Consider the following 26560-nt stretch of genomic DNA (forward strand, 5'->3'; position numbering starts at 1 on the left):
TTGTGTATTTATATGGAAAATGAAGAGAGGCGTTTGCGGTTCCCCAAATACCCCTTTTCCGCCTTTGCTTTGCGGGTCATGGAAACAGTCCAATTCTTGCCTATCTATAGACCTTATAGTTGAGTCGCGAGCCATATATGTGAGCGCCCTCAGTCGATGCAATCCGTAGACTAGGGACGCATTCGGTCGTCAAGCTACCGAACTATTTCTATTACGTTATATCTGATTGGAGAATCGATAAGTGCCTGGCCAATGACACAGAATGTTAGAAATAAGTAGGAAGCTTGTGTTAAAATGGCGGCCAAGGTGAACAGGCCGAGCAACTACGTTGGAGAAACTAAAAAACAATTACGAGATGGTATGTATTTAAATTCTAATAATATATGCGAACTACAAGAATGGCGTGTATAGTTATGTGTTGTTATGATTCTGACAGAGAACAACATCGTAATAATTACGTTGCTGACAATAGTAGTTTAGTGGCGTCGTAATTTTAAATAATTGAAAATTAAAATTTTTATAAGTTTGTTTACATCTGAATTCCCGAAAAGGTGCTGTGAAAATTCGATCAAATGAAAATATCAAAGGCCAAAGTTTGTTATCAGAATGGTATATTTATGTGCATTGCAAATGTTACATGTATATATTTTTGTAAAGTTGATTCATCTCCTGTTAGATAGCCCAGATACATGGTACTTCACCTGTCGTAGTTACACAATTTCTTAAGCCTGCCTTTGACATTTCAACGGTAGCGTGGGTAGACCTTGGGCTGTGACAGTAGTATACAGACTTGCATATCTGATTCTACATACTGACTCGACAGTATATGTTCTGGTGAACGACTTTTCTACCAGATCTCTCCAGTCTCTGTACTAGTGAGACCACGATAGCTCTCTAGTCCACAAACAACAACATCAACAGAGGTACTGTACAGCATGGATCCATCATGGATCCATGTGTACAGTTAGTCCTGATTGCACACATAGTAAGTTGTCCCTGCTTTCTCCGTGAACCGTCTGCCAGTAGGATTACTGTACAGTGTACGTTGTGACAATATAATGGAGAATATTGATGTGTTTTGTCATTGCAGGCTATGGTGTTTATAATTACACTAACAGTTTCTATAGATATGAAGGTGAATGGAAAGGTGGCAAAAAACATGGTAAGTTTGTCTCTGTAATGGTATTTACCTGAGGGACATATCACAAAAGCATAATTTAAGCGTCATATTTTGATGATTTCATAGCCATTGTGGGCACAGTCTAATCTCCCTTTCCCCAGGCCAGACTGATGATGTCATTACATTTACAGTTTAACAGCCAAATTTGATGTTCAGAGTATGATTCTGAATATAGAATGTGTACCTGGAAAATTTTGCTGAAGACTTACTTTCGCTTCTTTCTCTGGAAAACAAAAATGCGAAAATAAGTACAAACAATGTAGTGGCTATAATGCCTTCTTGTATATGAGCACAATGTACAAGTATGGGAAATTAGTAAAAATTACTCTTTTTTGCAAACTGTGAAAACTGTGAAATGCACACCATGCCCCTATAAATGTGCACGCCATGATGTTAATGAGGAAGTTTACATGAAAACAAATCCATGCATAAATGAATATAATTATATTTTTGTTCATATTTTTTTTTTGTAGGGCATGGCAAGCTGTTGATGAAAGATGGCAGCTACTATGAAGGTGAATTTATCCATGGTGAGATAGCAGGTCATGGGTCACGATACTGGGCACATAACGGTAACTTCTATTCTGGACAGTTTGAGAACGGTGAACTGAACGGACACGGTGTGATGAAATATGCAAATGAATGCAAATACGAAGGCGAATTTGAAAAGAATAAGAGAGAAGGTCAGAATATCTATATTATTTTATATTACATTAACGTTATGTTATATTAGATACAGAAATACTTAGAACAAATAAAGGAGATCACATGAAATGTACACTTTTAGAATTTTTTTTATACAATGTATATTGTTTAAATGTTTGGTGTAACTATAGTTACTAGGATGATGCATACTTTAAAAGTGGCATATAATAACACAATGTGGTTAGTATTTGACCTAAGAGGTGCAGTCAGCATTAGTAATATCTGTGTATCCAGTGATATTTTGAATTTTTCATCGCTCCACCGAAAGTTGCTGTATACATTTAACAGACGTATTGTTGAGAGTCACAATACTTTAATTCGAATCTGCATTGACTCTGATGTATACTTTTGTTTAAACTTTTGGAGAAAGTATAGGATTGTCATGTATACTACAAGATAGCTGCTAGTTTAACATTATTTTATCTGCCTCTTTCTTTGTGTCTGTATGTTTTTTATATTTTTATGGGACGTCTTGGTGGCCTGAATTAAAGAAATAACATTAGCAATAGCCAAAAAAACACAAAATACACTAGACTTTATAAAAGTTTAATCAAGAAAAGTGTCTCTGATTCTAAAACAATCCTTTATCAATGTTGCAGTTGTCTCTACAAAAGTATTTTCTTGTCCTCAAAAAGTAGCATGGAATATTTTTGCAATGACTGAAAAACTTGACTTCAATTTATTTTGTAGGTCGTGGTGTTTTAACAGAACCTGATGGTAGTATATATGAAGGTTCTTTTCATAATAACAAAAGACACGGTGATGGACAACAAACATATGCGTGAGTACATGTATACCGAGAGGTTTTGGTTGTAACTTTGTCGGTCTGTCACAGGGCACTGTTTTTGGTAAGGGTTCAGTATACAGGGATATTTTGGTTGTAACTTTGTCGGTCTGTCACAGGGCAGTGTTTTTGGTAAGGGTTCAGTATACAGGGATATTTTGGTTGTAACTTTGTCAGTGTGTACAGGGCATGGTTTTTGCTACATTTGTAAGTGCTGAGTATACAGGGATATTTTGGTTGAAACTTTGTCAGTGTTTTACTGGGCAGTGTTTTTTCTAAATGCTGAGTATACAGGGAGATTTTGGTTACAATACAACTCTCTCTCTGGGTCACAAGGCTGTGTTTTTGCTAAGGGCCCAGTATACAGGAAGCATTCGGTTGAAACTTTCTAAGTTGTGTGAAATGGCAATGCTTTTGCTATGGGCCGAGTATTCAGGCAGAATTTGGTGGCAACTTTTTCAGTGTCACAGTGCAGTGTTTTTGCTAAGGGTGAATATACAGGTAACCTGTGATTGTAAATTTGTCAGTGTGTTACAAGACAGTGTTTTATGGGTTTCACTATACATCATACAGGGAGACCACTTTATCATACTAATGTGTAAAAGGCAAGTAAAGCTAACAAGCTGATAAATTGAAAACAAAGATTCAAACTTGTTATGACACTACTTTGGAGAAAATCAACCACTAATTAGGCCAAATAAAAAAGTTGTTTGCTTCCGGTTACCCAACCCCCACCTAATTTTCACGCCAACCCTACGGTTTACGTATTCGAGAAAAATAATAATAAAATTGCCAAAGTCATGGTCTCGCAAGAAATAGTGGATGCGGAAACTGACATCAACTTAAAAAGGCAAAATCTGTAATGGCTGTACATCTGATAGGAAGAAATAAACAACACAGACCATTTGGAAAACCTGAACCTAGACATTCACACGTGAAAAAAAATAAAATAAAATAAAATAAAAAATCTACCTACCCCATCTATTTTAAAATTGAATGTAATCGGAACCACACAAATTTTTTTTTTTATGTCTTAACAGGTACATTATATTATTGAAATTAACTGAACAATTTTTAGCAAGTACCTGTATATCTTTGACTGCTCATACATCTTGGAGCAACTCCAAGATCAATGGGCTGCTTGATGAAAAAAAATGTCTTGGTTATAACTACATGTAGTGCAGATTAAATGGATTATCTCTATTTTTGTCTTAAATTACAGAAATGGTGATAGATACATCGGAGATTGGATTAATGGACTAAGACAGGGAAGTGGTGAAATGCATTTTGCAGATACTTCAATCTATGATGTAAGTTGTATGAACTTTGACCTAGTATGAATTGAAGGTGGCTGAGTGTTTAATAAACCACTGACCTCTTACCACAGCAGTCAGGGTTCAAACCCAGGTCTGCAAGGTTTTACCAAATAAATCACATTGTAAATAAGAAGAGTGTCATTCAGTTTGACTCTACCAAACACAACAGGACTGAGGTTTTCCTTGGACACTCCCGTTTCCTCATGCATTATCACAAAACCCATCTATCTATTACACAACCTATCCTATCTTTAGGCTGACATAAACTGTTCACATTTTTTTTGTAAAGCCCGCATAATAAGACTGCAGTTGACTCTGAGTCGGGATTGGATTAAGATGACGCTCATTATGCTAGATGACTTTGAACATGTAACACACTCACAGAGCTCATAGAGTACCTATGAAACTGCCATTTTAGAGAATATTACAGATTTTTTATTTCCTAATGTTGAACTACTGCATTTTTTTAATTAGTTGCATTTTGGGGATTGTGTTCGTGAAAATGTTGGCTGCAGACATGTTGGAAGTGACCTGGGATTGAAACTTAGCCCTTTAACATTCCCATCCAATTAGCTAGCTTTCAGCCTACCCTAGCTTATTCGAAAACAAGTGTGTCTGAAAGCTGAAGCCACTAGTCTAGTTAAGTCACAGATGAGCAAACAAAGATCTGCGAGGTTAAGTTATCTTAACAACCAGATACACTCATACCCCCATGTATTTTTACTGTCATCTTTTGGCGTGACAGGAATGTGTAAAATACTCCAAATTGAGAATCTTACTCATCATTGCTCTGCAAGATACTTGATTAGAAGAAAGCTCTGGATGAAGTTATAAATCTACATATATTATAAATAAAGATGAAAACATATACTATGTATAGTGTCCAATGTCAACGCACTAATAGTGTCAACATTTGTAATTTCCGTGTTGTTTGTTTGTTTGTGTAGGGTCAGTGGAGGAATGACATGTTCAATGGCGAGGGTACATATATCGGTGTGTCTGGAATGTCCTACGAAGGTCTATGGATAAATGGCCGTCCTGCCATTGAGGCCGATAGATTAGTATTTATTAGTCCGCCAGTACTTGAGTTTGTACAAGGTACATCATTTAATGTTGAGGTAGAAACTCGTAATGCTGAAGATGAATTAGTAGAAGGTAAGGATTTTCGTTTTTTACTTCTTTTTCCTTTTTCAAACCATCTTTCCCTCTCTTGTCATTTCTTATCCAATAAGGGATTTTACGTCTTGTTGCAGATCTCGCGAGATATGCAAATATGTCTAGCAGCAACGGTTGTCAAACATGTGATCATAGTCAAGCTTTCACTGTGGCCATGTGCGATGATGTTGAGAAAAATAATGCTGCTGTAAGCATTTGACACTTTCAGCTTGACCACCGTCATGTGGTTGCTATGGATGCAATGGCTCATGCAGGCTCTTGCAAGATCTGCTGCGAGACGAAAAACGCCATATTTGAATGATTTCAATTCATGTTAAAATAAAGGGGATGGTAACAAAAAAGTGAGAACGGTAAATGGGGAGGCAAGAAATAGCTTGTAGCTAGTCTCGTCTGACTCCCGACATTGAACAATGTGAATGATAACAGAGGATTCATTTATCAATGGAAATGAAACACGTAACAGCAAAAAATGTACACACAAACGTCTATATAGTACATTGAATATTGATACAACAAACAAATAGTTTGTACCACACACACAGTTGAACCAAAGACATAAAAAATGCATTGGAACATAAAAACACAGTTTCAAACTCTGCTGAAAATGAATCATTTTCAAATCAAAACAATCTTTTTCATTCAGAACCAGTCTGTATAAACAGTTGAAAGTGGAAAGATTTGAAAATGAATTTGTATAAATGGCTGAAAACAGAAAAAAATCATAAACACATATACTTACCTGTGCCCCCCAATCATTGTATAATGGTTCCATCTGTACACCAGCATCATTTTCAATTTTCTGTCTTCTGTGTTGCCATGGAAAGGGTCAAATAATATGTTTAATTGGTATGTAAACACATCAAACTGCATTAAAATGACAATATTTTGTAGCATTTTAATTGAAAATTTCCTTGGAATTGGTCAAAAATATTCGATCAGTCTGTTGACATTGTACAAACCCATCTTAATTCATTAAAAACAAAAACAATATATTCTTTAGAGTTTACATTTTAAAACATCATTGTGTAAATGCACCCTTGGTATGCGACATAATTAGAATAACTCTAAATCATTATTACACTGTTTTGTTGACAGATAATGGTAGAGAAATTCAAATCATTATTACACTGTTTTGTTGACAGATAATGGTAGAGAAATTCAAATCATTATTACACTGTTTTGTTGACAGATAATGGTAGAGAAATTCAAATCATTATTACACTGTTTTGTTGACAGATAATGGTAGAGAAATTCAAATCATTATTACACTGTTCTGTTGACAGATAATGGTAGAGAAATTCAAATCATTATTCACTGTTTTGTTGTCACAGATAATGGTAGAGAAATTCAAATCATTATTACACTGTTTTGTTGACAGATAATGGTAGAGAAATTCAAATCATTATTACACTGTTTTGTTGACAGATAATGGTAGAGAAATTCAAATCATTATTACACTGTTTTGTTGACAGATAATGGTAGAGAAATTCAAATCATTATTACACTGTTTTGTTGACAGATAATGGTAGAGAAATTCAAATCATTATTACACTGTTTTGTTGACAGATAATGGTAGAGAAATTCAAATCATTATTACACTGTTTTGTTGACAGATAATGGTAGAGAAATTCAAATCATTATTACACTGTTTTGTTGACAGATAATGGTAGAGAAATTCAAATCATTATTACACTGTTGACAGATAATGGTAGAGAAATTCAAATCATTCTTACACTGTTTTGTTGACAGATAATGGTAGAGAAATTCAAATCATTATTACACTGTTTTGTTGACAGATAATGGTAGAGAAATTCAAATCATTCTTACACTGTTTTGTTGACAGATAATGGTAGAGAAATTCAAATCATTATTACACTGTTTTGTTGACAGATAATGGTAGAGAAATTCAAATCATTATTACATTGTTTTGTTGACAGATAATGGTAGAGAAATTCAAATCATTATTACATTGTTTTGTTGACAGATAATGGTAGAGAAATTTGAATCATTATTACACTGTTTTATTGACAGATAATGGTAGAGAAATTCAAATCATTGCAGCATTTAGACATTACACACCAAGTGAAGGAACTCCATTATTTAATTTGATAGAAGATATAGAAGAAAAACCAATACCTACACCATAGTAAGTTTTAATACAGCCCATTTCACATTAGTGTTCACTGGCTCTGTTTGATACTACAATGCAACTTTAGTGTTTGCTAGCTCTGTATTTACCAGAGATTTCTTGCACCGGCGTGAGTGCATACTAGTAGTATTTGCACTGCAGTGCAATATTGAAACCATTACTGCATGCAAATGATATGCAAATGAGAGTGCAATCATCTGTTGTATACGAAAACATGTGATCGCATTGTGTATGCTACACTTACACTTGCACATCATGGAATCTATCACAGTACTGCCGCTTCATGTTAGTGATAACTGGCTTTGTTTTATACAACCAGACAGAAACCAAAATATAAACTGTATATACTAAACTTCAAGATAGCAAAGTTGCAGTTTCATACTTCTTTTTGTCTAAATGAAATAAACCATTTGAATGTCCTGCAACTAGATGCAGACATGTGTTTTCATGTCTGCGTGGTGGCACTTTAGTTCACTTCTGTAGTAAAAAATAGTGTATCTAGACTTTCAAATTTATAAGGTCGTAGTCTGTTAGACCAATGGAAATAGTTGACTTGGTTAATCTATCTACTGATTACCAAGTGTAGAAGTTACATTCAAGCACAGTGGTATAAATCTTTCTGTTGTCTTTCCGTAGTGGCTATGATGTTGTCAACTACCCTCTCACTGAAATGGCCAACTTTAAACTTGATGAGCGCCCTCCCTCACCAGCACCAACCAAATCTACTACCACAGTAGGGGATATTTTACTAGAACCTAGTCCAGAAGAAGAGGAGGGAGAAGCCCTTGGGGAGGAGAAACCAGTTGAAGGTTTGTAGATAATTGTCATTGTTTTTACTAAGGCTTGGAACCCCCTGGAACAGAAAGAGGGAAAGGTAAAATGATTTTTTTTTCGAATATTTGGTTTGTCATCTAAACCAATATGGTACACCAATGATGCATAATTTAATATTTCTTGTGCCATACCACTGTCTCGTGTTCCCCTTTCTCTGAAGAAAACAGGTTTTTTAAAATCATTTTGACCAACAAAAGTGTTTGCCTTTCATTGGTGTGCACTCTGCAAACAATATGCAATAACTTTGTTTGCGAACCGTGGTAAAGAGACTGGGGAACGCGGAAAGATTTCATTTTCTACCTTACACTTAACAAAACAAATATGCTGATAGTACCCGTTATTAACAAATATAACTAGAGAATGAATATTTGAAAAGTATTAATTCAACAAACCCAGTGAATTTTGTTTGGTCTTACAACTTTAAGTAGCAAAGTGATGGAAAGTTTAATGAAATTATTTACATTATAATCAAAATATTTATATTTTAAATATATGAATACTAAATTATGTCACTGTCACAACTGCTTGGAACAACTGCCGACAAACTTCTCACATTTACCACTCTATGACTGATTGTAGATATGTTACAGGACCACTCTGACTGACTGACTACTCCAACGACTGAAAAATAAAAAGAATGACTCGACTATGTTGCAACCTGCAAGTTCAACTTTTAAGATACTCATACATGGGTGGATGGAATATGATACTTGAAATGCATACATGACTAGTAACAGAAAACAAAGGCATAAAAAATAAGCATAATGAGGGCGCCATTTATATATCAGGCAAATTACAAATTACTTATCTCTTATGCCTAAAGTGATACCAGGATTGAGTTCCACCAATACCCAGCTGATGGTTTAGTATCCTTCACTAATTGCAATCAAACCTTCTTCATCACTAACTCCACAAAGACAACTCCGCTCTTCCTCAGATTTTTCCTCTTCTTTGTATTTCAAGGGTTTCCACAAAGACTTTTGGCGAGAGATCTTTCTCTCACATTGCTGGCCCTACTTTATGGAACCATCTTTCTTTCAATCTCCATCACTCCAAGTCTCTTACATCCTTCTGCCATTCTCTCAACACCTATCTCTTTAAACATTAGTCTCAGCCTTCTTCAATTGCCTAGTATCCAGTGTCTGTGAATCCATATTTCCTCTTACCATACAGTAATTTTCCATTCCATGCACCTCGAGCTCTGCTTGCAGAGATTAGGCACTCTATAAGTCTACTTAATTGTTATTTTTCATTAACGTCTTGTATGTAGCATAAATCATTATCCCACCTAAAAAAATGTAAAAAAAAAAATTAAAATATTATATAAACTCGGCTTATGTCCTCTCTTTATCTGTCATCATTCAGTAGCAGCAGCTGAAAACCAAGACAACAAGGAGCCTGCAAAGGAAGATGACACTGCACCACCAGCAGCAACACAACCAGCAAATGGTGAACCCACAGAGCAACCAGCAGGTGAACAAGATGGTCAAACAGTACCACCTGAAGGTATGTAGACCTGATCATTGTATGACTGAGGACCTGATCATTGGTTGACTGAGGACTCACTTTACACAGACTTGTGTCTTTGGTAGTCAGGCAGAACATGTAATGGCAGTATACAGTATAAATGGTAGCATTTTAAGTTTAAAATCTAGACCACAAAGCCTTAGGTTAAAATAATCATTCCTCTCACCACTACCTCATCCCACCAGTACCTAAAGATTTGTTTATTTTCACTATGCTAGAGGGCTCTGGTCAGGAAGCCTCCATAGGTCAAATTCCACAAGTCGATCTTCCAGAAATAGAGACTCCATTGCCTCCACCAGTCAACACACATAGGTCTGAGGACGGCAAGACAAATTTTCAGGTAAGAAACACAATGGGTAGATTTATGAATTATTTCATGGATGTGTATGTGAATTGTGATGATGAGTGTGTTTTGTGTGAAGAAGACACTGATAGTGCAACAAGGACCAATAGAGTTCAGAGATGCAGAGATAGGTATTGACAGATATTGGAAAGTTTTTCTAATTTTGTGTATGTTTGTGTATTTTAATATTTTGATCACATCACCAATATGGTTGAAGTACTGTGGAGAGAGAGAGAGAGAGAGAGAGAGAGAGAGAGAGAGAGAGAGAGAGAGAGAGAGAGAGAGAGAGAGAGAGAGAGAGAGAGAGAGAGAGAGAGAGAGAGAGAGAGAGAGAGAGAGAGAGAGAGAGAGAGAGAGAGAGAGAGAGAGAGAGAGAGAGAGAGAGAGAGAGAGAGAGAGAGAGAGAGAGAGAGAGAGAGAGTAAATCACATCGACAAATGATGACTTTATGAATTTAATGACAATGTATCTCTTCGCAGCTTCTAATCTACTGTTCATGTACAAATTATTTATAATATTTTGTCAAAGTACTTTTCTTGTCCCTCTGTATCCTAAGAAATATATGAAATGTACTATACATATATTATCTAAAGATGACTTTAACTTCTGGATGTACCCACTATCGTACTCAGTTTTAACATTTTAAATAATTTTGGCCAAGTAGTCTCCCCTCCTGCCATAAACTGTACAATCTGATCGATGTAAGGTATTTTCTTCATTTTTGTATTTATTTATTTATTGATTGATTGATTGATTGATTGATTGATTGATTTATTTATTTAATATCTATCAGAAATACAACAGACTATAGAAACAAAGCTCTTTCCAACATGTGAATCATTGAATTATATCGTGTTTCTTAAAGGCCAAATTTGAAAAAAAGGATTAAACATTAGGTGTGAAAAACAGTCTGACAAAGTGAGAGAAAAAGTTGGTCCAGAACAAAAGAATAATTCTATGTAATCCTCATGGCTATACTGATAACATAATACTGATGTGAGAACCTGGGATTGGAACCCTGGCCTTTAAGCCACACTGATAAGACAACACTAACGTAATAACCTGGGATTGAAACCATGGCTTTAAGCTCCACTGATAAGATTATACTAATGTGACAACCTGGGATTGAAACCCTGGCCTTTAAGCTCCAAAGATAAGATAACACTGATGCGGCAACCTGGGATTGAAACCCTGGCCTTTGTAATATCAGAATCACACAATAGTGTTTAGAACTATTCCAAATCAAATATGAAGTTTAATATACAATTGTTCTGTCTACTTATGTATTTGTAATATAGTGATACCCAAGTGAAAGTGAGAAAACGGAGAGTGCTTTTGAAACAGCTCCCTCTAGCAATTACTTTTTGCAATGGCACAGTATAGATTGTTGGATATATTTTAAACCAGCTACCTCTTCTTTATATTCTATTATATACAAATGTAAGAAATACATCAATCAATGTTTATCTCCTCTAGTAAATAAAACCTAAGAAAATAGAAATAGAAAACATGATGAGTTGGTGAAAGTTGCCCTTCAGAATATTTTTAAAAGGTGTCTAGTGTTGTTGCTAAGGTTTAGGAGCCCCGGTAACAGATTTGTACATCATACTAGTATTTTGGTGGTAAGCCTGGTTAATTACCTGGAGTGTACTCAGGCAAATTTGACGTACTGTAATACTGCCAAACACTGAGTGACAACATGTCCCTGATTTTTCCTCTTATATAAACATGTATGAAATGACTAATCGAACTGAAGTCAGTCTTACTTCCAATCCCAAAATTTATAGAGCAACATTTTGATGCAACTAGCACACCATCAGGCTAAGTCAAATTCATATATATCTCTTCCAATGTTTAATTCATTTGTTCTAACCTTAGTCACTGTGCCCTCTGGCCTATGACCCTCACTCCTACTCAATGTGACCTATGACCTTTCACCCCACTCAGTGTGCCCGCTGCTCTATAACCCTAATACCCACTCAATCATCGATATGTCCTCCAATCTTAGCCATCCATCCTATTCAATGTACCCCTAACCCTTCATCTTATATGTACTCAATGTGCCCTCTGAACTATGAACTATGACCTTTTACTTATGACACGTGGTGGTGTGTATGTATACTAACCCTTCTATTGTGATGTCCAATCTGTCTCTTCTGTATCCCTTGCGTCTCATTTTGTAGGATGTAGTCGTACCGAGCGCTCCTCCCGGCTACCGTCCATTCTCCATCATGGATGAGGAGATTGAACTGAACGCTTCAAATACGAAAATTAAAACAAAGCGACGAACTAGCCGAAGCAGTAGTAGCATTGAAGGTGGGGTTAGATAGGTTATGATTTAAAGCCTGATGTCCTGTCTTGTGTAAAAAACATAGGAAACTGAACTCATAGTCCTACGTTATAGACACGGTAATGAGTAATGTGTCAATTGTTGACAAACTGACCTTTGCGGTCAAAAACTTTAAGTAATAATTTTCATGTGTGTGTTCAGAACATCAGTTTACTTTGATGCAATGGTTTACCAACACAGATGATTATTCGTTCAAATATAATATTAAAATGTATACCATTTTTAGTGACAGAATACAAATTATGAATTATGAGTTATGACAATCATCACTCAACACATGATATAACACATCGTAATATTTTCAATATTATGAACTGTTAACGTTATCTCTTTATCTAATTTTTCTCTTAGGTTTTTTGTGTCTTTATGCTACCTGGTATATCAGCCTGTTACTTCACCTACACAGCCTTCACAAACACCTTTTAAACACACATTTAATTATTTCAGTTGCTGCATATTCTCTTTGTCTTCCACACTGCACTGTATAGATGTGAAATTCTCCTCAGCAAATGAAAGACCCAGATTCTGTTGTACACATAATGCATGTTGTATTGATCTCTTCTGTTGTCTTGCTTCACGTTTCAGTACCTCAGTTATCCATATTGTAAATCATGAAAAAAGTAGAAATTTTAAAATTCTAAGTATAGTGTCATCAGATTTGTACATGTAGTGCAAGAATTTTAGTACATGGTGAACACAAAGAGTATTGGGTATGACACTGTCCCACTATCACGTCGATATGACTTTACAACAAATATTGATTGTACGTTAGTAAGTTTCCTATGTTTTTATGCATCACAGGACACAGTGAAATGTACATTTGATTACTTTATGTTATGATACCTTAATTTCATGTTCTTCCCCTTACATACCCTATTATCCAGGAACTTATTCTCCCGCCCGCTCCCCACGGCTACATTCCCTTCACAATCCTGGACCAAATGGAAGAGGATCTACGTCCTAAATCTCGTGGCAAAACCACCAATTTGGTGGCAGCACTCAAGCTGGGAGCCAAAGTTGGCCGAACAATAGGTGACGTACTCACCCCATGGAACCATGTAAATGGCGCCCTCTCTGGCTGTAATGTGTATAGGTTCACTACATGAGGGTTGCATGGTTGTCGTAGTAATGCTTTTATTTAAACACGGAATGCCAATATAAATCTTAAATAGTGAAAACCTACAATATTATAAGTCTACATAACTTGTGCAATAAAATGATTTCCATGGTTTTTTAGTCAGCTTTTTATTTCAAATAATCATAATATGACTAATTTTGAAATTTATTCATATAACTTATAAGGAATCATACATATACATATATTTGCATAATAATAATTATGTTGTGCTTAACATCGTCTGGTAATTGCAGAAAGACTATCCAATCAAAATTAAAAACATTTACATCAAATTTAAATCATTCACATCCAAAAATAAAGCAATCTCAATGAAACTCGCACAAAAATAAATACATTTTCAAATCTATTTGAGTTAAGCTTTTTGATGGGACTGTCTTTCTGTATGTATAAAAATCCCCAATCATTCCGTAAACTAATGCATGGCTTTAACAAGTAAAGGGTTGTCCATTGAACATAGATACTTTAAAAATAACATACACGTCACACACCCTACCCCACCAATTCCCCATAACTCTGTCACTACCATTGTATCACCACCAAGAGTGGGCAAAATTTCTATTTTTATTTTTTTACATAGAATACAAAATTTATTTCCAAATTTCTCATATTACGAACAGCTATTTGTGAAATGAAAGGGTGTGAACAAGTATTGCATTGCAAATGGACATAGAAGTAGTTGAAATATCAAGTCTCGTAAAAATGGTAGTGAAGAGTCAAAATAACCAGGACGTGTGACCTTTGCCCCCCCCCCCATAATACATCATTAAATATTCGTACTACTATAGTGTTAAGTATGCCCACTCATATTAATGATCATAATGAACAATGCATGAAAATAGTTCCACCTAAGACACCAGTTTTAGAATATTTTAAATTAAAAATAGTGAAAACAATAATTTGTGATGTTTAACTGATAAAATGTTAATGTGAATATCACTGATGTCATTCTACTTGTCTTCAACTTGGTCAGCAAGTGAACACCATGTTTTCCTGCCTATTTTTACAATGCCAATATTTCAGTGGCAAGCTCTTAAATTCTTATTTCCATTACTCAGAGATCTCTGATATGTCATACGACCGATTGTGGTGAAAGTTTCTCTCACTAGGAAAGCTCAGAAAAACTTCAAAGAAACTAAATCATAAAATACTCAAATCAGAAGCTACCTACCCACTGTACATTCCAACTGCTTCCCGTCCACTTGGTTAAAGTGAAAACATAAAACTGGATGATATTGCCATGCCTCACCAAAAATATAACTTGATTTTCGTTTGGAAATGTATATAACAAAAATATATATATGCAACTTGTGTTTTATTTTTGTTTGTTTCATGCAAATCAAAGCATTTGCCATCATAGTATAATAGTTTATTATAGTGACATGCAGATTTATAAATATACGGAAAGATATTCATCCGTCCAGCCCCTTCGGACTTATAAGTCACCTTTTTCCAAAACAAATTAATAAACAAACAAACAAACAGATCATCTATAAACTTGCATACAATATGTAAACATAGAAGAAAAATACAAAGAACACATCTATGGTGATATTTATCTAAATCAAATATTTCTCCTTCTTTCAAAAGCATTATACACATATTAGCTATACAACGTGATTATCATAAGATAGAGTATGCCTTGAAGACAAATTTCTTGAAAATCTAAGTTGCTCAAATCTCTCAAAACTTGGCCATATAAAAGTGTATTCCCTTTGAAGTAATAAAAGATATTTAGGGCTTCACAATTGCATTTAAAGAAAATTTAATATTCTTTATTTCCAATACTTGTAGTTAAGCCTTAATACCTTGCCCCAGTATAGCAGGTTTCCTCCTAGCAAGATTTACCGATGTTTATCAGTTTATATTAGAGGAGTCGTATATTTTAGAATTGCTAAAAACGATTTTCTGTGTTCCTAAGAATAGTGTAATGCAGCCAAGATAAAATCAGTGTCACCTTTATTCCCCTTTACAAGATCTAGCATGAGCCTTAAGTATAAGAAACACCAGGAAAATATGAAAGCAGAAAATCCCTCCAATTACTATTGAATGTTCAAGTTGATGTATGTAGAATGACATTAGTGTAATTATTGTCAATGTTTTTCACAATGTCAGTCCTTGTGTACAGTGATTTATGTAAAAAATGTGCATGTATGGGAAACTTATTGTTAGATAAATTATTGTGTCCATCAATAGATTCACCATAGATACTTGACTACGTGACTAAGTGCTGTCACATTCCTGATGGCACAAATTTTGAAATGTTTGTTGCTATGTGTCAAAAGAAAATTCATATGACCTTGAAAAATGTTACTTCAAATGCTGGCAAGGTCAAGCTATACAGTTTTGTTTGAAAGCTATGCAAGGTAATCTATTTTCTGATACACATAAAATTACCATTAGCTTCCAGAAGCATTAAAAGTCAACTTTGATTCAACTTTGTGTCATACACTGATATAGGGTATGTGTACTATTCCCAATACCGTGGCTAAACATCTAAATATCACTTTCCTAGATCTCTCAACTTATTTAGGGTTAGTGACAAAGACATTTGGGCTTTGGAAATTAGAAACACAGTCATTTTAACATTGTCATAAATTATGCCCTATTTACATAAACTCCACCTCACATACACCTCATTTTTGCACCAGGGGCACAATATGCCCCGACTAATGAAAATGCATTCCAATGACCTTTATAATGTTGTGTGTTATGACTTTTAACAAACATATAAAAGTATAAGCAATTCAAGATGAGTAGATTCACATGACAAATAAGTTTTAGTTCCATGCATGCACATTTAGTAGAAATCAGTGTCCCCTCTAAGCCAATTTGATGCTCCACTGACGCACAAAAAATTTGTTGTTCCCCTATCTCTTACTATGTGGTGACTCACAAGAAATGCCATATTTTATCATTTAGACTCACAGCAACAAAATTTGGCTATCATTAGAGGGCACACTGGTAGAAATGTTTTATATAAGGTATACATGTATCTATAGTGTAATGCACATGGGTATGGTTGCACCTAACATGTCAAGTTAATGCATGTGCACCATCTCACTAAAGCAAAACTGGTATGGTATGTAATAAAGAAAAAATAGTCATTCTTCTGAAATATATGAGAGAGTACTTTCAAGAGATATTATACTACTGTCAATTCTGAAGTTATGAATTCGTATTTTTAGTATTTTGTACGTAAGAACCAAGTAACCCTCATGTGAATAGTGACCTCATGTCTGATGAAGGACCAATTGCATTGTTCCTCAGTGTGGTGTGCTGCCGTGCATGCCTCCAGCTTACAGTGTGTCATTGCCTTATATGGTAGTAATGCATGAAACCATGGAGATGCATTTGAATAATATTAACGGTTGTTGACTTGACATAGTAATACCATATTTGGTTGTGGTGGTTTTGATACTCATCTGCATGAATTTGCATACTGACTGCACCTGCACCAATAGGGGTCATCCCTATTCTCACAACACAACACTGCACTCACAGTTTGAAAATAACATCAATTAACTATATCATTACCATAATTTTATGAATATTGGATATACAAAATTTAATACTTGGCTGTTTGGATTGACTCAATTCATTTATGTTGAATGCCGTAAGCATGGCATTTTTTCAGAATTATACATTTGGCTAATATGATTTCACAAACACAAACCATTTCAAAAATGGTTTGTTACAAACATAAAACTGATCATGTACAAATGATTATTTTGTCAGAACATTTGAGCATTGAAATTCAACATACATTTTACAAACGGTGACAATTTCACACCAACACAGTTAAACAATACATAATATCAAACACTAACATACACTTTCTAATAAGTCTTCTTAAATTCTGATAAACGTGTGGTTTGATTTTTAACATCTTAAAGTTTAAGTGTGATTAGACATATGACAGTTTGCACACACACACATTTATGACCAATAGATTTGTAAAAGAGGGACAATATTTTTTTTAAACTCAACTGTTGAATTCAGGTATATTACCTGTGGTGTGATTCTGAAATTTGTTTTTTGTCACTGTAAAACATACATTTTTACATTGCAACTTACTTACAAATTGAATAGCAAGTGAAAAGAGTACAGACAAGCCGACAGAGATGGCGTACAGACAGACAAACATTCAACTACACATCCATGTACAAACAATCATTGACAGACAGACTAACAAACATCCACAGGCAGACAGATAGATAGATAGACAAACAGACAGACAAACATACACAGGCAGATAGACAAACAGACAGACAAATCTCCGCAGGCAGGCAGACAGATAGATAGACAAATATCCACAGATAAACAGACAGCCAGGCAAATAGATACACAGAGAAACAAACTGACAAAAATTAATTGATGTATCCCCTTTGAAACAAATACAGGAATGAACACAATAGATAAAAAATACACACTGCCCCTCTCTCCTCCCGTCCCCTCCCCTCTTAATCAAGACTGCACTATCATACACCCCCATCACATTCATTGCATCACCCCCCTTTATTAAGTAATTTTTTTATTTCCCATTGCATGATGATTTTCATTTTATTTTTTTTGTCAATGTTACGTTCATTGCATGTGTGTGCATGATAATGTGATCACTTGGACCATTATGGGATGGTAAGATTTTTATAATTAGAGATTCTATAAGTTATAAGGTTCTAAGTGTCATACATATGTTTGAAGTAATTAACTGTCTACATTATAGTGTAAGGTTATCAAGTTGTTGTATCAATTCTTTTCCATCACAACTATGTGTTCTTGCATGATGTATTCTAAAGGATGGCCATCTTAGTATTTCATTCAAAAGAATATATACAATGCCAGATGTTGATCATCAGTGTTTTCGGTTGCACAAACTTTGCATTTTTTCGCATTGGAAAACGATTCATTCAGATTGGGTCAAGCAATGCACAAGCAATACACAACACATACACAAGGTCCAATGGCCTTGGTTTGGAAGTATGGAATGCATACAAGGCTACATTCTCAAGCAAAACTACAAAAACTTATTTTGCTTGGTTGTACCACAATCTTACATTTGCTCATTTGGTTGACTGTTTACTTTTAACAAGTAGATTCTGTCCAGACTGTGTACATGTGGAATGTGATTTTGGGGCGTAATGTCACAACAACAAATTTATGAATTCCAATTGAACCATTCTTATTAGACTTAAACTGGACATAAAGCAACTACCAACGTGTTTGATAAACACTCACGTTTTCAAAAATAACAAATTTTGTGAGTGACTCCTATCTTTATCAAGGAAAATACAAGTGATATTAGGGGCCTTGACAAGACTAATAGTTACAAAACCTGTTTGCCACATATTATTTTCTACTGAATGAAGAAAAATATTTTGGAATAATATAACTGTAGCTTCACAAGCTTAATTTTAGAGAGAAAAAATTGAGAATAACAATTCTGAACTTTTTTACTTGTAAACGAACATTGCAGAACCTATGACATATGCAATTGCCATGACGTATAAATACCAGGTTACAAATTCCATATTTTCTGTTCAGAAAACTACATCTTGGTTTGTGTGTGTTGTATATTACATATTTCTGAATGAAACGCTGAAATGGTACATTCTATCAGTAATCACATTCGTTCACATCATTTTTAATTATTATTTTCAGTTTCAGTTTTTCGTCAACATTTACTTTACTCATTTTCTGTTTGTTGCATGTTGTCAATTGTCTCATTTCTTTGTTCCACAGTACAGCAATCTTCAATGCGTGTGTCATGTATTCACACATAGTGTTTTGATTCACGCGTCTCTTCATGGCAGATTTTGTCACACTGTTTACAAAAATGTAGTAACAGACATTCGAAAACTACATTTAATAGAGACATCAGCAAATTTGTGATTTTGTATTTGTTGTATAAAAGCAAATAATAGCAATTTAAATCATATTTAAGGGTTTAGATGAGATGAGATACATAGCAGTACCGATCAGCTTTCATTTATTTCCCCTGCCAAAATTATTTCAACAATTTTTATTAGCATTTGTCATTTATTTGGAACATTTTGCTTTATTTTACACTGACATTATAGAAATCATTCATGTTTATTACTACCCCATATGAAAATTTTCATTTAAATTATTCCCGCCAAAATTATTTCAACAAATTGTTCTTTTTCTGCCAATTATTCGTATATTTTTCCTATATTTTAGACTGAAGTAAAAATAAAATCACCCATGTTTGTTACATGTTACAATTTTTTTAGCCACAAAAATAATTTCAACAAATTTTTGGTGTATTTCCCCTTTATTTTGGATTGAATTTGTGGAAACCATTAAGATTTATCATACTTTATGAAAATTTTCATGTAAAAATTTCTATTTGTAACAAATTTTCTAAAAAATGGCATCCCATATATCCATGTCACGTTTGGTTAGTAAAGCATTATATGTTGTTCAAACATTAAGACTGAAAGCTTTGCTTTGCTTTCCTCCACTCTTACAGTAAGACAGCTTTATTCTCTTTTCAACAGTCAGCTTAAGACCAAAACCTTTAACAAACTGTATTTTTAGAGTGGTTTTATTGAATTTTTTTAATCTAGTGCCATTTGTTCTTGAACACAATTCACTTGAAGCCAACATCTGTTAATACTTCTGTTGCCATTGTAGTATTTTACAGCACAAATTATAATATTTTGTAATTTGCTAAATGGCAAATGTATTAAATAACCATTCAAAGGTATTTTTTTAAATTTAATTTTACTTAAATGTTGGCCACAGCTGGCATATAGGGGAGGGAGCTAGCAACCCTGTAACAAACTCATATTCTGAAAACAAATTTCAAGATATTACACTGAATGACAACTTGGATTCCTTTTTAAAATTGAATTTGTTTTTTAAAATGTTTTTCACAGCTGATGTACAGAGGTGTGGGGCTGGGGGGAGGACTAGTAAAGCTGTAACAAACTTAAATTTGTATTTGTCAAAAATGATAAACATGTTGAATAATCACTCATGACAAGATCAATTTTAAACAGTGTGGCAAAATATTGCTGTTATGTGTCTGGTGCCAATGCATGTCAAATAATGAAGCATTTCTTCTTTATCATCTTTTTCTCATTCTGTCTATCATCACTATTATCATCTCGTTTCCACTCAGATGATAGTGACTCCATTGATGATGGTTCACAAGGTAATAGGGTTCATATCAAACCAAACTTCATAGTCAATCATCCAACAACAGTTACTGTAGATTCTTATACCCTCTAGATAGAATAACTAATAAAGTTCTTTCAGCTTTTGATATGTTCAAAATTCAAAAAAAAATTAAAGAAATTTGACAAGTTTTTGCATGCTTAAGTTACGAGACTTCAACAACCTTGTGAAAGCCATGAACGCCAGTCAAAAACAAAAAATTGAGCTGCTCAAACAAGAAATTGTAAATCCTCAAAAAATATACATATATATATATATATATATATATATATATATATATATATATATATATATATATATATATATATATATATATATATATATATATATATATATTTTAATTTGAAAGTATATCTTGATGCGAATAAAAAAAAACAGATAAATAAACCACAGTTTTGTTTAATGTCTAAGATCTTCAATGTCATTCTTCGTTTCTATAGAAAAATCATTCCCGAATTTGAATTTTTTTAAAGATGTCTATATTTCCAGTAATGTCAAACGTAAAAATTAATGTATTTGTTGATACAAAATTAATGAATTTATAATTGTAATTTAAGACATGTTGACATCATCATCAGTCCATCGATAATAGAATGATTGGAAATTTGGAGGAAAATGAAGAAATTTATAATCCATTGTAACACCGAAGAACCTAGCAGATCTACATCTGAGAAGGGAAATTCTTTCTGTCTTACTCTCTGGGCATAAATGCCTTCTGTTGTGATGCATTAGTGCACAATGGGATGTCGCATGCCATAATGCAGCCAATCAGAATTGTTTATGAAGTGTCACATGCTATAATGCAACCAATGATAGCAGTTTTTATGGAGTGTTATAAAATACAATGCAGCCAATGAAATGACTTTATGAAGTGTCACATGTTGTAATGCAACCAGTGATTAGACTTTTTATTGCGTGTTACAAAATGTAATGCAACCAATGAAAGTAGTTCATGAAGTGTCACATGCTATAATGCAACCAATGAAAGTAGTTTATGAGGTGTCACATGCTATAATGCAACCAATGATAAGACTGTTTGTGGATTGTTTCAAAATTTAATGCAACCAATGAAATAACTCTGAGGTGTCACATGCTATAATGCAACCAACGATGAGCCTTTTTATGGATAGTTTCAAAAATTAATGCAACCAATGAAAATGTTTATAAAGTATGTACAATAATGCACTTCTTATATTCAGTCCTTTTTGAGTGAAATCTTACTTTTTATAGAAAATTTGGCTCCTGGCTGACGTCATTTTATCATCAAAATTTAACGATCCTCAAAACTAGCTGAGAGAACTTTATACTTAATTCCAGTCCTCCACTCCTTCATTTTCTGTGAAATGGTATGGTCCTGTATTATTTGAATGGGTCATTCCATTTTAGGGGATGCGGTAGTAGAGGAAATAACAAATTCCTGAATTTGTTATCTACTTACAATTGCCTAGCACTGCATACCAATCCAATACATGCGCAATCCATACAAATCACCGACACAAATTATATTCCATTTTTAGATCGTGCCGTTAAGCTAAAAGATGATGTAATTGATAAATCTGACATATCCAGTACATTAGTCTATATCATGTCCAGGTGATACTGCTAGCAGTGACATCTGTTCACAGTATTGTATTAAGGTTATGTAAGGTGTAATAACGCTTTGGGTTGCAAGCAAGCTGGTACAGTGGTAGCGGGATAACAGTGAATACTAAAAATGTAACAAGCTTGGGTAGTGCATTTATAGCACAATCTGTGCATTGGTACTTTATCATCATATGTTTCTCTACAAGACTCGAATGTTTTTGCCGAAAGGGTCAAAAGTGTGCCCTGCTGTCATTTTTGTTAAGGTGTCTCATTGACATGCAGGTGAGAATATTAGAAGGCAGGCCTACATAGTGACATCATAATGATTGACATTTAATAACAAACTGTGATTGGTCAGTCTTTCTGATTTCTTCCCTTCATGTTCAGACATCCAATCTCAAAAGAAATTGCAAAAAGTTTACTTTTTAATGAAGTACCAATGCACAATAACTAACAGTAAAAATGTAGCTATATGCAGTTTATTGATGTTTATATTTACTTATGTTGTATAGACTCTGATAATGTAGACGCATCTCGGCTAGACACAAAGGAGAATGCTAAAGTAGAAGCCAGACTAGCAAAACAAAGGAGAGAAAAGGCATATGGTGATGAAAGATTTGCAAGACCAGGTAAGATATTTTAACTTGTTTTCACTATACTAACAATTACTTGTTTGGAAATGTATAAAGAATTATCAAATTTGATATCAACCCAAACTTTATTAAAGTAGTATAAAATATTAAAATATTAATCTACAGGACTAAAATTTTAACCAATACACACAACATACTTCTGATAAGCTGAAATCTTTCGACTTCAAACTGTTGGTTTTGTACACTCCTTGATAGATGATGCTGTTTTGTGATCACCTCACAAAGTGATATGTTAACAGAGAATGCTCCATTAAAGTGTATATGAATTATACACTTTTGCTGAAAGACATCTCTGACCAATTTTCAATAAAAATCAAGAAGAAAACATCAGTGGTCGCTATACAAGTGACCCCTCCCCCCATCTTCACCCAGTCAACTCTGTGTCATTTTGCTTTTTTGTAGGCCCACTTCTTCCCCCACCCCTACCCCCGGGCACATCCCACAGGGCTATAGGAATGACATGTCAATCCATCTCTGGCTGTATCTCTGTCCATAAACAGCCCTATCTCTGACGCCCACAATTCCATTTCAACCAAACCTTGCACAAATATCGGACTATATGAATGTTACTTAAATTTGAGACCTTGACCTTTATGGTTGAACAGTGACCATGTCTAGTAAAAATTAACTGAAAACAAAATTCATTTCTTTTTTCTTTTAGGAGAATATGTTATCATGGCTCAAGATGTGACCAACCCTCCATTCCTTGGCCGAACTCTAACACCAGCCTATATGTTAGTTAAAATATCAAGTGCACTAGAAAAGAAAACAACAGCCAAGAAAACAAAGAGTTCCACCAAGAGAAGTAAAACCAATGTAGCTGACAAGACAAAAGAATAATGAAGTATATCACCAATGATTTCCTAAAACATACACCATACTTCAGGATATTTCATATTTAGCCCGAGTATATACATGTACATATTTTTACCTATTCTGGGCAAGTCAAAGGTCGGGTCAGGTCAAAGGTCATCCATTTTACCTAGATAACAAATATTTTTGTTTTATCGTTTGAATATGTAAATATACAAGTGCACAACAACACTCAATTGTCTGTACTGAATCATATGTATTTTTGAGAACAGCTGTTAAATAATGATGTCCGTTGGTGTTTTTTCTACATAAAAATCTGCAAAATTTACTTAATAGTCAGACTTAAAAGAGGGGTATATACAACCCCTCCTTTAAAATTTTGACCGTATGGCTTAAGAATTCAGTCTGAATACCATAATTTTGGTAAAATTCATATATAAATTATGAAAAAAAAAATACATTCCATTTCCAACGTCTAAGATATTTCTCTTAATCCCATAACACATATTTGTCCTCCTTTCTTACAAATCTCTTGTGTTTTCTAAACTTCCTATAAAAGTTATTTTAGTTTCTGCTTTCAACAGCTTATTATACATTTGCTGCTCAAATTTCTTTGCTGCTTTTGATGGGTATGCTAATATTTCTAAACCAATATTCTTACAGTTCCACTTTTTTTAACTGCATTTACAAAATTGTACAGCTCTTCAGTCACTTTCCATGTAGAGATTCTTAAGATGCGAAACGATAAAATGTTTGCTTGAAGATTTCAACATTCACATCAATAAAGTTGAGTACAATGATTCCTTGTATTTCATAGCTAATGAACAATGGAACCTGTGTTCTAAAATGTTCATTATCCCGTCCATTGGATTTTAAGATTTCAAAGTTACACCAATAAAGTTATTTATAATACTAATGACATCAACACATCAATAGTACCCATGCTCTAAAATGTGCATTGTGCCGTCAATGGGATTTTGGAATTTTTATAGCAACAAAAATAAAGTTGTTGACACGTAACTCCTGAATTTCACACCCAAATCCAACAGAACCTGTGCAGTCCATTGGTTTTAAGATTTCAACATTTCTAAGATCTCTTACAATAGTTCCCTGAACTTCGCAACCATTTCCAAGAAATCACTGCTTTAAAAAATGAGGTACTAAGTATACCGTCCATTGGATCTTCAATCTTTGATTTGTGTTTTTGGTTCCTTTTATTACTCTGTATGTTTGTAAATAGATTGTATCCATAAGCTTGTAGCTGCAAAAGACATGAAAATCTCTAATATCAATATTTAGACAAGGTCTTGTGCAAAGTTCTGAATCTAATTGACTTATTTTGGTTCATTTAGATAAGACACAAAGAGCAATTACTAGGGCACTGTAAATGATTCAACAAAATCATACAATTAGCCAAATCTGGATTGCATTCTTTACATCTTTGTAAAGTCTTCAGCAATTTGCTGTAAATATTTTAACAAAATGTTTTTGAAATGTATTTTCTAAAGGTTTGTAAGATTTACATACATTTGCATATAACCTTTGACAGATGTGCTGTTAACATTGGTGTAAATAAAAACAGAATGTAACTTTCTACATTATAAAAATGTATTTATAATATGCAATCTGTATCAACCATCATTATGTCTATAGAAAATTAAATGTATGTTATAAAAAATGAATATGGTCATGTGTGAATGATTTGCATAAGGGAGGGGGAGGGGGGTTCCTGCCACCAAAAAGCTGTATGAATAGTAGGGATTTGTTCCCCACACAGTGAAGACTCACCAAAACTGTCGATGTCATCAATACATACTATCAGGACATGATATATTGAGGTGTTCGTCACAATAGTTCTAATTATAGAAAACCAACATATTGAATGGTTTGCCCTGCTCCAGAGATATATGACACTGATTTGTTAAGTCCTAAAATAGATGGTGCCAGCTTCAGTGATGTCACCAGTAGTCACGATATTAAAGAAATTTTACTAATATAGACACACCTCTGTGGTTATTCCTGTCCTGGGATACTTTACATGGTGTAAGGAAACTTTCAAGTTTGAAGGTAAGTCAATAATTAACTTCGTGTTCTTAATCATAATTTCAGTACATGCTGTCTTCAAATTGCCTAAAGGCTTAGCACAGTGAGAGCTTTGTCCCGTCACATGTACCGCCACAACAGAAGACTAAACCTGTGACATCTAACTTTTAACCTTATCTATTCGTTCTATGGATGTTCTAAGTAATTGTTACTTGTGTGAATGCTGTTTCCATCCCACCCCATTTTGTTTAGCTACAAGACAGTTTTACCATTCTTAGCGCAAGAAGATAATTTTGACAGTAATCATAATGGCTATTTTGTTGCACGTCATCAAAGACAGCTGTTGTATACTGTCAAATTGAACATCTGGATAATGGAGCTAGTTGGAAAAATTCAAACTACATGTGAAAGAGATAAATATATTGAGATGTAAGTTAAATTTAAAAGAAGCTCAATGATACTATTATGTGTGTGTGATTTTGTGTGTTTTGCTAGGTCATTTCAAAAAATGATTGACCACCAGAACGAAGAGTCGCATATAAAATGGATAAGGGTTACGAGATTGATATCAGTATGAAATGTAAAGTTGATGAAATCATCTTTTTTCAGACAAAGTTGCCTTTCCTGTGTGATATGAAGATTTACCTTGTTTTCGTTCTCTGTGTGTTGGCTGGGTGTCTGCAAATAGAAGGGCGACTAAAAAAGGTAAACCACAGTGGTGGACAGTGATTTTGTTTTATTGTGATTGCATACCGTGCAGGCTGG

At 34.2% G+C, this 26560-nt stretch overlaps 2 protein-coding genes across 7 annotated transcripts in view; both read left to right on the forward strand.

Annotated features, from left to right (window-relative positions):
* The first annotated feature begins 287 nt into the window (after positions 1–287).
* On the forward strand, positions 288–25327 carry LOC144451482 (MORN repeat-containing protein 1-like). 6 transcript variants are annotated; one of them, XM_078142333.1, is made up of 14 exons: positions 288–358; positions 1091–1162; positions 1654–1863; positions 2576–2666; positions 3892–3979; positions 4933–5140; positions 7193–7307; positions 7947–8119; positions 9510–9650; positions 9890–10011; positions 12198–12330; positions 20647–20679; positions 22799–22915; positions 23601–25327. In XM_078142333.1, exons 1-14 carry the CDS (start codon positions 295–297, stop codon positions 23777–23779), a joined length of 1746 nt encoding a protein of 581 aa, XP_077998459.1. In that variant the 5' UTR covers positions 288–294; the 3' UTR covers positions 23780–25327. The 6 variants fall into 6 exon arrangements, with proteins under 6 accessions (XP_077998459.1, XP_077998462.1, XP_077998460.1 ...); XM_078142336.1 differs by having other exon boundaries at positions 12198–12318; XM_078142334.1 differs by having other exon boundaries at positions 9513–9650.
* Positions 25328–25714: 387 nt separating this feature from the next.
* Positions 25715–26560, forward strand: part of LOC144451495 (chymotrypsinogen A-like) — a 4484-nt gene continuing 3638 nt past the window's right edge. The window contains exons 1-2 of the mRNA XM_078142360.1: positions 25715–25819; positions 26405–26500. Of these exons, the coding sequence (XP_077998486.1) occupies positions 26429–26500 (72 nt within the window). The 5' untranslated portion in view covers positions 25715–25819; positions 26405–26428. The remainder of the gene's footprint in view (positions 25820–26404; positions 26501–26560) is intronic.

This window comes from Glandiceps talaboti, chromosome 21 (genome assembly GCF_964340395.1).
Source record: "Glandiceps talaboti chromosome 21, keGlaTala1.1, whole genome shotgun sequence".
Classification (NCBI taxonomy): Eukaryota; Metazoa; Hemichordata; class Enteropneusta; family Spengelidae; genus Glandiceps; species Glandiceps talaboti.

What these genes read in the sequence shown, in the direction of transcription:
- LOC144451482 (XM_078142333.1), top strand. Translation starts at nt 295, where the DNA reads ATGGCGGCCAAGGTGAACAGGCCGAGCAACTACGTTGGAGAAACTAAA. An exon ending in GATGGACAACAAACATATGC is followed by an intron (nt 2,667 to 3,891) that starts GTGAGTACATGT and finishes CTTAAATTACAG; the next exon opens with AAATGGTGATAGATACATCG. An exon ending in GGAGGAGAAACCAGTTGAAG is followed by an intron (nt 8,120 to 9,509) that starts GTTTGTAGATAA and finishes GTCATCATTCAG; the next exon opens with TAGCAGCAGCTGAAAACCAA.